The following is a 15,329-nucleotide window of genomic DNA, read 5'->3' as shown; positions in this document are numbered from 1 at the left end:
TGGAAATTCAACAGTGATTTGTTGTGAACGCGATAACTCCACGTGTCACAAACTGCTAAACCATGAGTCTGAATAAGCTGAAGGGGACGTGACTGATTCTGTTTGATCACAAAGGCAGAGCTGCACAGAAGCTGGGACGTTCTTTGTCAAAATGCTTCTTCTGCTAAACAATTCTCCTTAATAAACCATTAAAGAGCAGCCGCCTCTCGGCCTCATTTGTGCATCAGCAGATGAATATTTGTCACTAAGGATGACTTAACGTTTACTTTCCGAGGCCAGGAGGCTTCCCACTGGGAGACAGAGGTAGGCAAGGGCAAAATCAATTTCCAATCTCAGCAGAGATAAAGGCAAAGTTCCCTCCTCCCCCCCACCACTAGGCTTCTGCTAAGTTCAGGAAATCAATTTGTGAGAAAATACAACTTGATAGAAAAAAAAAAAAAAAAACTCACTTGAGTTTAAACAGAGCAACCAAATTTAAAAGTCATTGCTTAAAAGGTGAAGCTAAAGCAAATTTGGTGTTAATCTGCATTTGTTACATGGTGGCCTGAACAACTGAGAGCTGTGTAATCCCAATAACTCAGGGTAGAAAAGGTCAGAAAATGGAGGACCAACCTGCCTAAACAAGAAAACATAGCAGTGATGATGATGATGATGATGATGATGATGATGATGATGATGATGATGATGATGATGATGATGATGATTGCTACCTCATCAATTTCAAAGGTGCCTCCACAAAAAACACATGTGGATGCTTTGCCTTTCTTTGATAGTGTCTGGACAACTGCTGCAAGCTCACACAAGCATGCGCGTGCAGAGGAGATCCGGTTTTTACAATCAAAGCTGCCCCGAGGTCAGGATGTAAATCTTTGCACTTGCCCCCACCACCCTAATCACCTTTTTATAACCCCACAAAAACACCCCCTCATTTTGTCCTTACTGCCTTAGCTCTCTGCTAAAATAAACCCAGTGAGGTAAGTGCCAGAGGCATCCYGAGATGAGTTTTATACAGTCTGTTCCTTCAGGGTTGAGGAGTGTCCGAGCTGAGCGGAGAAGCATCCCAGATCCGTAGTGGGACGAGGAGCAAAACCCAGAAGAAAAAGAGAAGGAAACACAGGTAAGGYTGCAAATAAAGGCTTTCTAATCATTTGTACGCTTTGACATGAGGCAYGATTAGACTTAGCAGAGTGAACTGTATCCAGGGACASCGTGTGTAATTTTTGATGCTATCTGGTCAGAGAAATGTTAGCTAACAACATGCATATGTCATTAAATAAAACTAAAACYGATATACAACTTCWTACCTGARGCAAGTGTTTGGCACTAACAATAACATCATTCTTCTCGAAACTGTTAGAGATTTGCTCTATTATTCAGTATTTATGTAACACAAATCCCATTTAAAAAATTTTAATTTGCTCAAATTGTGTTTAAGGCATCAAATAAATAAAGTGTTACCCGAGCACACACAGAACATGTTTTTGTAAGAGAAGGAGGATATAACTTAAGGGGTTACTCAAACTTAAGGATTCGTAATATGCGCACAACAGGAAGGAGCTTTTGTATTTCAATTCATGGTGTGAAACTATGGAACAAGTTACATAAGGAGTTAAAACAAAGTCAAAATTTAATAAAATTTAAAAGGAAATATAAGGAGGTAATTTTCACAAGATATAGAAATATGTGTGAGAGTTAGTACCAATGTGTATATGTAAATTGAGACATATGAATGTGTATGGGTATGGATGTATATATTTAGACATATGTAAACCCAGATAAAATGGAAAATTATTTAACCTATGTTTATTTATTTATTTGATTTAATAACAAGGGTCCATCTGAAAGTATGGTATGAGTTTATAGAGTAAGGAGTTCATAAGTTTCTTACCTCTGCCTTCTCCTTTTTGAGCAAGCTAAGGTGATTGTGGTACAAAAATGTGTGTCTTTTGCATTTTTTTTATTCATGTGTGTGATTTTATACTTCTATCATCTTCAAAATACATAAATAAACAAATGAATATTGATTATACAGCCTGATCATGATTAAGGGAAAACCATTGGAGATGCATTCCRGAGTGGATGGCTTGACGAGGCAGAGGATGCTGCAAGCCAAAGCTCTGTCTCAGGAGGCCAGAGGAGGTAAGAACTTAAAGGAGCGACACAAGGGATTTATGTTCACTGTTGGGTTTTGGGGACAATATGGCCAGGAGGGCAGCAGAAGCACACAAAACACAAAGAAGTCCTCTCTCTGTTGCAGCTCAAACAACTTCTTTAAGACCTTTTGTCCACRTCAGGTCAGTAGGAATATGTTATGTTATGCAGTTTAAAAACTTTCCAAACTGTGAGGATACCTGGCTGTRCACCACAGCTGGCTAAGATGATGTTGCTACTGGAGCTTAATTAATTCATGGAAAATTACTTATTTCTCATAGAGACTGAACTGCCCATGGTCGTCGTCGATTCAAAATAAAAATATGCATAAACTCGRCCGTCTCTGTCCTGAAGATTACATTTGTTGTAAATCTAAAAAGCCAAAGCCTGAACAGGTCAACACTTTTCAGCRAACGTAACGATGGGACTTGAAGCACAGCTGCCTGTGAGCACATGTGAYWACTTAACACTGAAAAGGCTACAATTTATTTAACTCCTTGACATAAWGTGAGATCACAGCTGGGTGTGTCAGGTGTAACCGAACCAAACATCAAAGTGTGTAGCTTCTCTTCTCGGAAACAAGTGGACACTGATACTCTGAAATCCTCGGAATGGTAATGCGTGGATGGCCAGCTGGGACTATCCCAGCTGGCTGCTTGCTACTCCAGTCCCGTCCGCTAGTAAGGCTTTGAAAATTATTCTCCTAAACTCAGCAAAACGTGACTCCCACCGCTGAATTATACACAGGCTGATCAAAGGCAGCTCCTCTAGGGTGGCATGGGCCCAGACTTCTCCCAACACTTATCATGTGCGAGTAAAAAGGACCATCTGTTCTGACACAAGTCTTTCATCCAAAGATCCTATTTATATGCCCAGTTTCCCATTTAACTCTGGAGCACAACAAACATTACACACCACTTGACATCATCTCGAGGCTATTTCAGGCCATCCATCATGCCGCAATACAACCTAAGAAGGGACCCCCTGAGCAAAAACTGCATGGATACTTAGTGACGGCACACATGCTTTGGCTTTTAAATATCAGTCCAGCTCAGCTGTTTCATGTTGACAGAAACAAGAAGAGCACTTGGGACTTCATGACTTGCCAAGTGTCTTTTTTTTTTTTTTTTCTGCTTTCCCTTTCTTTGTAAATTGCTGGAGTTAAAGCTGATTCAAATTTATGAATTGAAATGTGGAAGTATTGGTGATATGAGAGAAGTTTGACTTTTTCAAAGCTTTAAATGATTTCAGACAGCAGGGGGGGAAAAAAAATCATTTTTAATCCTGTCGTTTGATTTGGACATAAAAAATAAAAAACTTTTGCATTTAAGACAAGCAAAGCCCTCCAAGAAAGAATAAGGCAAGAAATATACTACTCAAATGGCTTATTGAGTAGTAAAAAATAAAAAATAGTCTGTTTTCTGAGAACAAAACGATTAGGGAATCTTCAACATTTGAGTGGATAAATAAATAATGATACAAAAACAACATGAATTTTTAAAAAATGAACAGGATTTCTACTGTACAATGAATATAAGTAAAACACTGGAGGAATCTGGAGGCGCAAATAGAGGATGACTGAACTTAAAACCATTAGTTTTCGGCCCTATAACAAATAATGCACTACAATTATCATATGGACAAAGGGTTAATGGGAAAACTCTTTATAGAAGGCAACAATAAAGACACAGTTTTACATTAACTACCAAGGATTTAATTTTTAAAAAAGCACATGTTCACCTTATAGCCAAATAATTAATTCTGACGCATGAGGGATGGATGAACCATTAGATGAAATTTAAAATATACCATGCCTGTTGTTATGAGTTATATGTCCACTTACTGTTTGGGTTAAGAGTTGTCTTAAGGGAAAACACATAACAGATTACTTTTAGATCTTATAAGCTCTTGCAAAGGACTGAACACGATCATTTCTATTTATTTGTGGCAACCTAAAAGCCACAAATAAATGAACGTATGCATTTCTCACACAGAATGAGTCAGTGAATCACTTGCTACTTGCTTCTGACAGGTCTGAACCTGGGGAAGAAGATCAGCGTACCAAAAGATGTGATGATGGAAGAGCTGAACCTTTCCTCCAATCGAGGCTCTCGCATGTTTCAGGAGAGGCAGAGGAGAGCCGATAAGTTTACGCTAGAGAACGCTGCCAATGGACCTTTCAACACAAATGTAAGAAATAGAAAACAGACACATTGTAAAATGCTAAAGTATTCTTTATTCTTTCCTGAGAGTTTATGTGATAAGCTACGCAAAGAGCATTATTATTGTGATTTGAGAGAAAAACAACACATAGTTTTCATTCTTTTTGCTCAAGATAAACAATTTTTAAGAGTTTGTCGTTCACTCCGTAAGTCTGGTCTTTATGGGAGAGGAGAAGGAAGACTAAAAGAATGGATAAAATATTTATTTCATTTATTTCCTTTGGCCAAAAGGTGAGGTATAAATAAAGTTGCCTTGCTATTATTTCAAAAAACGTTTTATATTGTTTTTGGGTAGATTTCCTGTTCTGTATGTGACCAGTTTTGAATTTGACATGAATTCACCTGCATCCCACCCCGTAAACTATCTGTTTTGCTTTTTTTGTTCAAAGTGGAAGATGTGTTTCTCCAAATCTGCACACATTTAAAGTCAAATATAATGAAACCAATGAACAATATAGAATAGAGCTGATGCGTGGCTCAGAAGAAAACTATTGTGCCTGTCTCAGCTTGTAGCGYGTTATGTCAGGACACAGCAAGCTCCAGTACTCYAGTCAAATTAGACCAAAATTGAACATTGTGGTCAAAATGCTATTTATGGTAGGAAACTAAGTCTGTCCATCACCCCCACCATGATGATGGCTACGTCACACTGGGTTATTTTTTGTCACAGTAGGGACAGTGAAGCTGAGCAGAGTTGATGGGAAATGGGTGGAAGCAAGAGGCTGCAAATGACTTAAGGGTGGAAATGAAAAGCTTACTCATGTGTTAGTTTAGTCCAGTGAAGTCCGGACATAAGTCCAATAGAGAATCTGTAATAAGACCGCACAAATGAATTCCAAGCTGATCTTTAGCAGTTTCATGCACTGGAGTAAAACCACGTGTCGTTTTCCTTTCATTTCACAATTGCAAACTACTTTGTATTGCTTTATCCCATGAGGCTCTAAATGTTGTTTGGTAGCTTATTATTAACAAAGCAGATTTTTTTTAGCTATGTTCCAATCAAATATTCAAATAATAAATTTTTTTTTTTTAATATTTCTTTAAACCTGAGTTTAAAAAAATATTTTGAGTTTAAAAAAACTCAAAATATGTTTTGAGTTTAAAACATATTTTGTTTTACACTCAAACAAAATATTTGAGTTTTGTTTGAGTTTAAACCTGAGTTTAATATACATTAAACTCATCAGTTAGTATTTGATGAGTGGACGTCTTTGGTAGGCGTACTGTATTCCCGAGGCTAAACATTTGATAAGCTTTCCCACGGTTGCTGTCTCAAGCAGAGCAGCATCACYGTTACAGCCAAAGCATAAAGCCATAAAGTATTGCCATTTGAGTGTTAGATATACATTTACAGGAACCCTAATCAGCGTGTATCCTGTAGGCTCATCTTGAACTCAGTCCCCCCCTGCAGTCAGTCTCCGTGCCGCAGGGAGGAAAAGAGAACCAGGCTTTCTCCATCCCCGGTAAGCACAGCCTGGTCATGAACCTTCAGAAGACTGTAGCAAAGAAGGGCAATCCCAATGTCCTGGCTCCAGGTAAATGGTAACACGCTGCGAAAAAAAGGACAAGCTCAGACTGTGCTTTCAGCATTGCCGGCGCTTGAGGAACGCATGGACACTGTTGCACCACGACTCACCTTTCCAATCGCACTCCCAGCACATTAATTTGTTTTATTATAATCAGAGAAAGGGGAGCTGGCAGTTTGTGGAAAGCAATTATCTTGTGAGCATCTTTGCTGAGGGCTGTTGTATATTTGGCCTGGCAGAAAGCACTGCTTCCAGTCTGACTGATGAGCAACTAAGCTCCGTTTATTATCAGGGATTCACACTGAGATCTCATTACTGTCATTCCTATTGCTGACAGGAGTGACATCAGAGAGATTTGCATGTAAATTTTTATCCCTATGCGCTTGGAAACAGCATGTTTTTTTTATTCAGGGGGTGGGGGCTGAATTTAATTGAACAGTTTCTCAACTGAAAGTACTCGAAATTACTCAAACACATCGTTGGCTTTATTTAGGATCCTGCTTCACCGCTATCACGTTTTTTCTTTTGTTTTTTTCTTGGCCAGGCTACTCTGGGCCCCTAAAGGAAATTCCACATGAGAAGTTCAACACAACGGTAATCCCCAAATCCTACTGCTCCCCATGGAGGGAAGCTTTGGGAGGCAGCGAAGAGCTTCTGAATACGCTCAACACCCAGCTGCCACAACCCCCACAAAGACTACAGCCTGCTAACTACAGGTGCTTCAACAGGTAAATCCTTTCCTCCATCACCTGATAGGTCTCTGCAAGTGAATCAAATACATACGTTTTTTAAAGCACGGACGCCGAGGCCCGTCTATCTCCAAATAGTCCCACGGATGACCTAACCGAAGAGATCCATTATCATCTGTTCCCCCGGCTCCGGTCCATGTTTCCACAGGTTGAAAATGAATCCAGTGTCTGGCTTTCAGCTCCTTGGACTGTGGCAGCATCGTGGTTATTTTAATCTCTGGGCCTTGACAGATGATCCACAGGAAGGAGGGGAGAGTGGGGGTCTACAAGCTTTCATGACCCAATAAGACATATAGCACACGGAAAGGGAGTCGTCTTTCACATGACATACGTGCAAGACAGAGCAAATGTGAAGCCAAGGCAGATGGGGAGATGAGGCCGGCAGGCGAGGCAAACTGAAAGAAACGCTGTCAGTCAAACTGATTCAGTCCGCCTGTGAGGAGGAGCTGTACCCCCTGTGGAGAGATCCTCTTACATCCTTAAGATTATTATGAAATTACAGCGTCTTATAGCTGAACTCTTAATCGTCGGAAAGAGAGGTTGAGTTCAGGGCGCACCCAGTTTTAATGGTGTTAAACCCTGGTGGGTTTTAAAAAAAATAAAAATCTTGTTTGAAGCAGTGCATATCATGTGTCATGTAAAAGATTTTCACTGTTACCTCAAGCAGAGCTACTTGATATAACCCTCTTTTATTCCCCCCCACCCTTTTTACAGAACTCCGATGCCATTTGGCGGCACAATGGCCAGCAAGAGAGTCATCCCAGTTATTGGCTTTGAGGCCGTGGAGCCCCAGAAGCTTCCCGGCGTCGCCCTAGACCGCATGTGTCGACGGCCAAACTTCAACAGAGCGCCGAGGGGATGGGGAATAGACTACAGCCCTGAATCTAATGAGCTATGAGTGACTTTGTGAGATAAAACCTGAAGCACAAGCCTCTCTCCTCGAAACGGTCCCTCTGTTGATTGCAACAATCGAAAGGAGAAGTTGGAAGAAAAAAAAAAATTAAGACTCCAGCATAATAGTGGTTTGCTACTAATGAGTGTTGTGAGCATACAGAGGCAGGCGATGATGGGCAGAGTCACAGGTTCACAATGCCTTGCAGAAGTATTCACCTCCACAAGGGATAGGTTGTAAAACTAAATCCCATGTTTTTGTGAGTCCAACAGAGCTCTGGGCGTACGGCTCTTACATTCTGAAAATGTAAGAGGTGATCTATCAAGACACGGCCGTCTACCTAACCCAACAGGCCATGAGAGAGGAGCACGATTCAGAGGGGCAGCAAGGAGTCTCATAGTAACTCTGGAAGCGCTGCAGAGGTGATGCCTCAGGTGAAAGAAACTATTCACGGTGCAACTATACGTCGTGCATTGCACRTACGGCCTTTAAGGAAGAGCTAAAGAATCCAAGTAGTGAATAAAGGAAGACCATGCTCTGGTCAGATCAGGCACGGAATATTTTTTCACCTACAATCAAAAAGCTATTTTCGGTGGAAACCTAACCACCAATGCCATGCTGAGACAAAGCTATTTTTATCTGGGATACAGAAACCTGATGGATCCTAAATATTTAGCTTTAATGGTTTAGGTTAAAGCAAATTCATGTGTTTATAACAGTCTAGTCGACGCTCAGGCATGAATCTAGTTAACACTCTGTGGAAAAATTTGAATATTGCCATCTGCAGATAGTTTCCATCTACTTTGACTGAGCTACAAAGAGTAGGCAAAGTATCAGTATCAAGATGTGCAAAGCTAGTTTCTGTCATTGCAGTACGAGGTGGTCGATCAGAAACGCATGCTCCATTTTTCAGATTTTATTTGTAAAAAGAGTTTAAAACAATTTATCAACTTCCTTCCATCTCACACACATGAAGTGTTGTGTTGGTGTATAAAAACTGCATTACAACAAAGTTCATAGTTGTGACAAAAGGTAAACATGTTCAAGGRAAATGAATACTTTTGCAAGGTACTGCATGAAGTGATCCCAACATATATTTTGACTCATCAAAACCCATCTGTCCTCTCTTGTTTTTACTTTGTGAATTTAATTCTGTCATAACGATATGTAGTAATAAATGTACGAGAAGATAATTATTGACAAGGGTGTCATTTTAATGAGAAGTGAAAATAAGTAAAGAAAATTTTACAATAAAGTCAATATGATGTTCAAATTGAGATGGTGTCCAATAAAAAAAAAAAAAAAAAAAAAACCTCAAACTAAATGAAATGAACAGATTTAAAAATACTTATCAGTATTCAACTCCAGGTGAAAAAAAAAAGCAAAATGAGACAGAAACAAATTTACTGAAAAGACTAAGTTCTTATATGTACAATGGTTCCATGTGGTCCTGGTCATATCGGCCTCATGCCCAGAGGCTGTTTTAACTGTTTGCTATTCGTTAATATTCCCTAGCGCGACCAAAGTCGTAGAGTTAAACTCTGACCGTCACCTCTCATGGCACAGAATTCATTTGCAGCTCTGTAGGTTGTATTAACAGGAGATAACTAATTCCTGTGCAGCGTGTTTTTTTTCTGGAAGCAGTCCTGTGGCCCGTAGAAGCCTTGAACATGCACGCAACCAACCAGGTTTGACATGAGAACGCCAGAGAAATCTAATCACAGCCCAACGTCACTCCGCTCTCGCGGCTATTCGGTGTGGCGTGAGCCGTGTGCCGAGTGGGCACCCATGCGCTGGGGATCCTGGGACGGGTAATGGATTGTACCAGGGGGTCTCATTGTCATGGGAGGGGGGACAGGTGGGGCCATGGGACCCATGGGGTGAAACATCGGAGGGCCGTAACCTGAGGAAAAATAAACAGTTTACTATCTTAGGCATCTGCATTCACTCTGCGTCAGTAACACTAATCATGATCTCCTTCTACCTGGTGGAGGGGGGTTGATGCCTGGAGGTGGCGGTAAAGCAATGTTCATGATGGCAGGTGAGGAGCTCGGGTCGAGGTTGAAGTAGTTTGCTGGAGCCTCTTCATCGAGAGCTGGTGGTGGAGGAAGTGCTGACAGAAAGGGGGGAAACAAAGCCTGTCACCGTCTACATGTATTAGGGCTGTATATTGCGATTACTTCAGTAATTTAGTATTAACGATTAATCTGGAAAGAAAATTGCCACATTTTGTACAATATTAGAAATGTTTTAAAAKATCCAAATAAGCAAACTCCTTATTTAAACAAGATGAAACAACATAGCCTTTCACAAGCGTATGCTAGATCATTTGTAGCAAAGGATGCATCTGTAGCTAAATAAATACTTCTACCATCAACGTGTGAAAAGCTCAGCCCTTTCTGCTTGATTTATTAATACAGTCTAATCTAATGATTATTTTTGGATTWATTAATTTATCAATAATCTCAAAGAAAAAATTAATAGAAGACTTTTTTTTACAGAATAAAGCAAAACCTGTGCCAGAATATATTTACAAAGATTTTTTTTAATTTTAATTAGAAAATGTGCATATTTTTGTAGTTTTGACTTGGTTACTGCTCTTAGTAAGTTGCTTTTTCGGCAAATTGCCTTTTTAGAGTTTGTATACACTAGTTAATGATTAATTTATTACTAAATTAGTTGACGATTACTTCAATAATCGATTCATCACGATTAATCGTTTGAGTCATACGTGTATTTTGAAACTCTTCTGGCGGCTGCACTCACCTCCCGGCAGGCCAGGTACAGGATCCAGTCTGGTTCCCATTTCACTCACTCCCTCCTTTCCATCCTTTCCTCTGGCTGCCTGAGACCTAAAGAGTCACACCATCTGCATTAGACGCCCGTTCATTAAACGCAGGGTAGCAGCTGAAAGCAGCATTCGTCACAGACAATCTTCGTCTCCAGCCAACTCTCACTGCGTCAGTAATAGTCACCTTTTAACAGCCCTGTAGTTACCAATTTACTGACACTTGTAACAGCAATGCTGGGATTAGCTCAGGCTGCTACACTCATTCTCCTTGAAAAGCACCTGGCATTTAACAAGCACATTATAGCACATCCCTCAAAGTGGCTCTGCTTGGTGCGGCAGGACGGGAGTTCAGAAGCGACTTACCTTCCCCACTTGACAGTGAGCCTCCGTCCATTAATGATTAGTTTGTTAAAGGACTTTTCTGCAGCCATCTCTGCTGCCTGCCGAGTGGCGAATTGGATGAAGGCACACTGCTGCCTTTGGACTATAGTAATGGTGCGAATTTCTCCAAATTGGTAGAAGTGACCCCTGTAGTGATAAAGAAACAGTTTGCTTAACAAAAGAATGTCACCTAAAGACTATGAATATAAAATTCACTATTTGAAGTTGCAACAGCGCTTGCAATAAAATACTGACTTGAGATCTCCGTCTGTTACTGTATCTCCCAGGCCGCCTATGTAAAGAGTGCTAATGGATTTGTCCTCTGGTGGGTCCAGTCGGGGCATAGTTGAAGCCCGCTTCAATAACTTGTCAGCAACTGGGTCATTGATGCCGTAGTAACGATCTTTAATGTTCTGGTCAGCCAGAGGGTCATCAGGATCTGTAGGCTTCTCGTGCCTGCAGGCAAAAACGGGAAAAAAAAGAATAGAAAAACGAATATACCACAAAGATAAAAAATAATTGTCAGACTGAACACTACACACAAAAAAACATTTGTATTAAACCTTTTATACAATGCTTACACAACAAAATAGATTACAAACAAAACAGGACACACACCCCTCAAATGAGTGATCAAGTTAAAAATAAAACTGATAAAAAAATTGACAAAAATTAGTTAAAAATGATAATGTAGATGATAAAAGTAGTGTACTTATGTATGCTGATAATTTTATAAATGGACATGGTTGAAAATAATCAACATAGGATTGCCATAAAAAAGACCAACAAAAAATTAACATAGCAATATTATAAAGTGAAAATATAGAAATAAAAATTATTCTTATGACAAAATAAATAAAAAAAACTAGTTTTGAATTGACTAAGAATTACAGATATAGAGAAAAAAGTAAAAAAAAAAAAGCATGTTATTTTATTCAGAAAAACTACAACTCTTTAATTAATTCTTATTTCTTCAGGAAGGTCATTCAAGGCCCTATGGTCAACAAATGGTAAACGGATGTCTCCCTGTCTGTTTTAGTTTGGAGTTTTGAAATATTTAAACACATGCTACCTGAAGAAAGGACTGTTCTGGAGGGCTCAAGCAATAAAAAACAAACAAACTGAAAGACAAGATAAACTAGCTGGGACCACTGAGAGCTTTGTAAACAAGCAAAATGACTTTAAAATCTTCAACTTATGAAGTAGCAAGAGTAGAGACTTTAAAATTTTTCATTTAGGACAATTCTACAATTCTTTGTGATTGTAGTTAATCACAAAGAAAGCCTAATTGACTACCGTATTTTACGCACTATAAGGCGCACCGCATTATAAGGCGCATAGAATAGATGCTACAGTTAGGGTTGAATTGAACGGGACGCGATTTGTTCTGTACTCTACAAATGTGGATGTGTAATAATAAAGAAATGGTCCCGAGTACTTTATATTGTAGGCTGCCCCAGTCAATTGTTTTACTCACGGTGTTGGTGTTGCCACATTGTGCCCAACTGCTTTCTGGGTAACACAGACCAACCGACACGCTGCCGCCGCAGTCTCTGTCTCTCTTCCCCCGACTCCCCCGGCTTTAAATGTATAAGGGCTGGTCCCTTGGTAACCCTAGTTGAAGCACCCCGGATGAATCTAAAGCCACTTTGTTAACATAAAGAATGCCAACAAAACAGTCCGACTCTGATCGGCGAGGAGAGCCTTCCGCGACTGGGCCGGGCCGGACGATGGTCACCCTTCTCTGTTCGCGCATAGCATGTTCGTGGAGAACGTGGTGCTACACGACTTGCAGACGACCCGATTATCAGGTAGACAGGTCAGTCAAACTTTATTAACAAACCAGCGTTCTGACAACTATCCCAGCATGCACCGCGCGCTTCTTCTTCTACAGGCGAAAATGAAGTCAGCGGCTGCTTTCCGTTGTTGCTAGACCTGTTGTGGCTCAATATTGGTCCATATATAAGGCGCACCGGATTATAAGGCGCACCGTCGGCTTTTGAGGAAATTGAAGGTTTTTAGGCGCGCCTTATAGTGCGGAAAATACAGTAGTCAAAATAGTCAACAAAAAAAAAAAAGATTTAGCCATACAGCCCACCTGTAGGGACACTCTTCTCCTCTCTTACACTCCCCCTTCACCCAGAAGGAGCAAATATGAGGCCGATTCCTCTTGTAATACGGCGTAGTTCGGGCCAATTTGAGCAACATGTCGCTGGAGCTTGGAGCCTTACCAAGCTGGCCTACCGGTCGAGTGCCTTCAGAATTGGCTATCTGTAAACACATATTCAAACAGAATCAATCACTGAGAACTGAAAAGTCAGCAAAACAAACGACAAATTGTAGAATAAAGTAATTTTGACAAATTATATTAACAGGAAAATCATTATTAACTGATCCTCTGAAGTATTTCTGGTAGCTGGAAAGGAAATTATTTAAAAAAAACTCCGACACTGACACTACATGGTAAACTATGTCCAAAAATTAGCAGACAATAAATATTTTGCTTAACTATAATCACTGCATTTATAAAAACTTGTTTTAAAGAGCAGTTATTTTGCAAGGTTACCTCTCTCTCCATGTTCTGTGTGTAGTACTCTTTGTTCACATCAGACCTGGGAATCTCGTCTTTAACAGTGAGGCCGGTGTCTCTGACCTGGATAGGCAAACCTTCCAACCACAAACAGAAGGGTTAAAACCAACTTATGTTGCGTAAAACATGTCACACTGGTCAAACTTAGAGCAGACAATCAAAGACTCACCATACTCCAGGTCAAGAAGGCATGTCTGACAAACGTTCTTCATTTTACTGCAGGTCTGACAGACCTCCGTCTTCTTAAAACGCATCCGTGTGCCCGGGCACCATCTGAACACGGTGAAGGGCCGAGCACAGATCTGATGGTCGAAAATGAAAACCTCAGGCATGTTCTTACAATCAAAATGTTGGTTTATGATGTTGTCTCATTACATAGTGTAATACAAGGTCAGAGTTGCAAAACATACCTTGCATTCTTTCCCATATTTCTCCTTGGTCTGTAAAATGAAACAGGAACATGTTTACACCCCTAGCGCTATAAGCATGAATTCAGTTAGCGCAACATCCAGAACATATAGTCTTACCATACGGATGTAAGGATTCTCCCCTAAACATGTCTGGCACAGAATTGGGAAATCCTGGAACAGAAAAATCACAATKGGTCTTCTTTGTGCAAGAAAACAACCACATTTTCTATTTTTATCTCTACTATGGACCAGGATTCTGTGTCTTTAGCAAAGCTAGAATTAATCTTTACGTTTCACCTGTTGATTTATTCATATTTTGTAAGTACTCTCAAGCTCACTTTTTGCTTCAGGCATATTCAAATGTGTGAACGGAACGAGTCCTGAGTCAAGCTCTCTCCCACTTTGCCATCTGTTGAAGGATGCTGTTTCAAAGTGCTTGCAGCTGAACATGACCAGGATTTAATCCATCCATTTCACATCATCAGCCAAACATCTAAATATAAGCGGCTCTGGTGATTTAAAACGTCAACTACATATTCTAAGGTTACAACCTTAATAGTCTGGTGTTTTAAAAAAACACTAAAATGTCAAACACCGGGTCGCTAAAAACAACATATTTACAGCTGTATCAAGTACTGCAACAAGCGGGCAAAAAGTACTGTTGTGTTTTATGCCCTAAACTAGCTGTAACAGACTTAAACTCGAGATCTGGCTTAGCTGCTTTATCTGAAAAGTTGGTGCTAATGCCAAACTGTTAGCTTAGGTATTTCCCTCTGAGGGCCACGCGGATACTATATTTACATTTCTAAGTTCAAATTATTAATTCATCTGACTAAATTGTAATACCACTGCAAAGTTTTGAGGTCAGTATTTTAAATACAAATTCTGAACGTAATATTTTACCGAATTGCGATTATTTTAGCCCTGTCAGTCTCCTAGCGCTAACCTTTTTAGCTTAAGTAGCTAGCTCTAATATAGCCCGTGTTCATATGAAATCCCAAGATAATTCTTTAGAGATCGACCTAGGAAGTTATTACTTTGCTTGTTTATAACTGAGACAATAGAGTCTTTTCATCTCTATACAGTTAATATTCGCACAGCAGCCAACCGCGACATACAGATAGATGCTAACCTATATAGCAGCCACGCTACAATAGCTAGCCGACATTGGCTAGCGGAAACTACTGCTTAAACTGAGGTGGTTTTAAGAGCTACTAAGTGTTGCGTTTTGGCTGCTACATATTTCATTCATTCTTGTTTACTGTCGTAGAAAAACATAACATTGATTCGACATACCGCGTCTTCCCAGTTCTGCCTGTTGTAGGTGTTAGAGCCTAGGGAGGTCGCCATTTTGGAAAGTGTAAGCCAAACTTCTCAGCTAAACAGCTCAAAGCTAGAGAAATTACAGCCGCAGTACCTGACTTTGCCTTTAGGTGTCGCTCTGGTTCCAAAATAATTGAACAAATATGGCTATTTGAAATGATGAATTAAAATCACATTACATGTCAATTTTTAGAAGCACGAATTTATAAACGTAACCTTATCCGTTGTTATAAAAACGTAATACAAATAGGAAAAAAATACTAATTCTAATAATTTTTCCTATCTGTTTGTCTA

General features: G+C 39.9%; 2 protein-coding genes across 4 annotated transcripts; one reads left to right on the top strand and one right to left on the bottom strand.

The window, feature by feature from the left end:
* Nucleotides 1-912: 912 nt before the first annotated feature.
* On the top strand, nt 913-8,817 carry LOC103471272 (myozenin-2). Of its 3 annotated transcripts, none has more exons than XM_008420154.2 (6): nt 913-1,117; nt 2,049-2,139; nt 4,184-4,341; nt 5,755-5,908; nt 6,444-6,627; nt 7,363-8,817. In XM_008420154.2, exons 2-6 carry the CDS (start codon nt 2,064-2,066, stop codon nt 7,544-7,546), a joined length of 756 nt encoding a protein of 251 aa, XP_008418376.1. In that variant the 5' UTR covers nt 913-1,117; nt 2,049-2,063; the 3' UTR covers nt 7,547-8,817. The 3 variants fall into 3 exon arrangements, with proteins under 3 accessions (XP_008418376.1, XP_008418378.1, XP_008418375.1); XM_008420156.2 differs by having other exon boundaries at nt 916-1,117; nt 2,033-2,139; nt 5,755-5,836; XM_008420153.2 differs by having other exon boundaries at nt 916-1,117; nt 2,033-2,139.
* rbm22 (RNA binding motif protein 22) lies at nt 8,442-15,110 on the bottom strand. The gene is made up of 11 exons (XM_008420152.2): nt 15,009-15,110; nt 13,830-13,883; nt 13,713-13,742; nt 13,472-13,604; nt 13,279-13,379; nt 12,811-12,983; nt 10,968-11,168; nt 10,695-10,859; nt 10,307-10,392; nt 9,525-9,653; nt 8,442-9,443 (listed from the first exon to the last, which is right to left on the bottom strand). Exons 1-11 carry the CDS (start codon nt 15,060-15,062, stop codon nt 9,289-9,291), a joined length of 1,281 nt encoding a protein of 426 aa, XP_008418374.1. The 5' UTR covers nt 15,063-15,110; the 3' UTR covers nt 8,442-9,288.
* Between the last annotated feature and the right edge of the window lie 219 nt (nt 15,111-15,329).

Source organism: Poecilia reticulata, linkage group LG10 (genome assembly GCF_000633615.1).
Source record: "Poecilia reticulata strain Guanapo linkage group LG10, Guppy_female_1.0+MT, whole genome shotgun sequence".
NCBI lineage: Eukaryota > Metazoa > Chordata > Actinopteri > Cyprinodontiformes > Poeciliidae > Poecilia > Poecilia reticulata.
The sequence above is the reverse complement of the archived record's forward strand: the minus strand, read 5'-3'. Positions and strand labels throughout refer to the sequence as shown.

Excerpts from the sequence above, each read along its gene's own strand:
- rbm22 (XM_008420152.2), bottom strand. The coding sequence starts at position 15,062 with ATGGCGACCTCCCTAGGCTCTAACACCTACAACAGGCAGAACTGGGAA. Across the intron at positions 13,605-13,712 it reads AATATGGGAAAGAATGCAAG|ATCTGTGCTCGGCCCTTCAC; the intron begins GTATGTTTTGCA and ends TTCGACCATCAG. Across the intron at positions 9,654-10,306 it reads TGTACCTGGCCTGCCGGGAG|CACTTCCTCCACCACCAGCT; the intron begins GTGAGTGCAGCC and ends CCTTTCTGTCAG.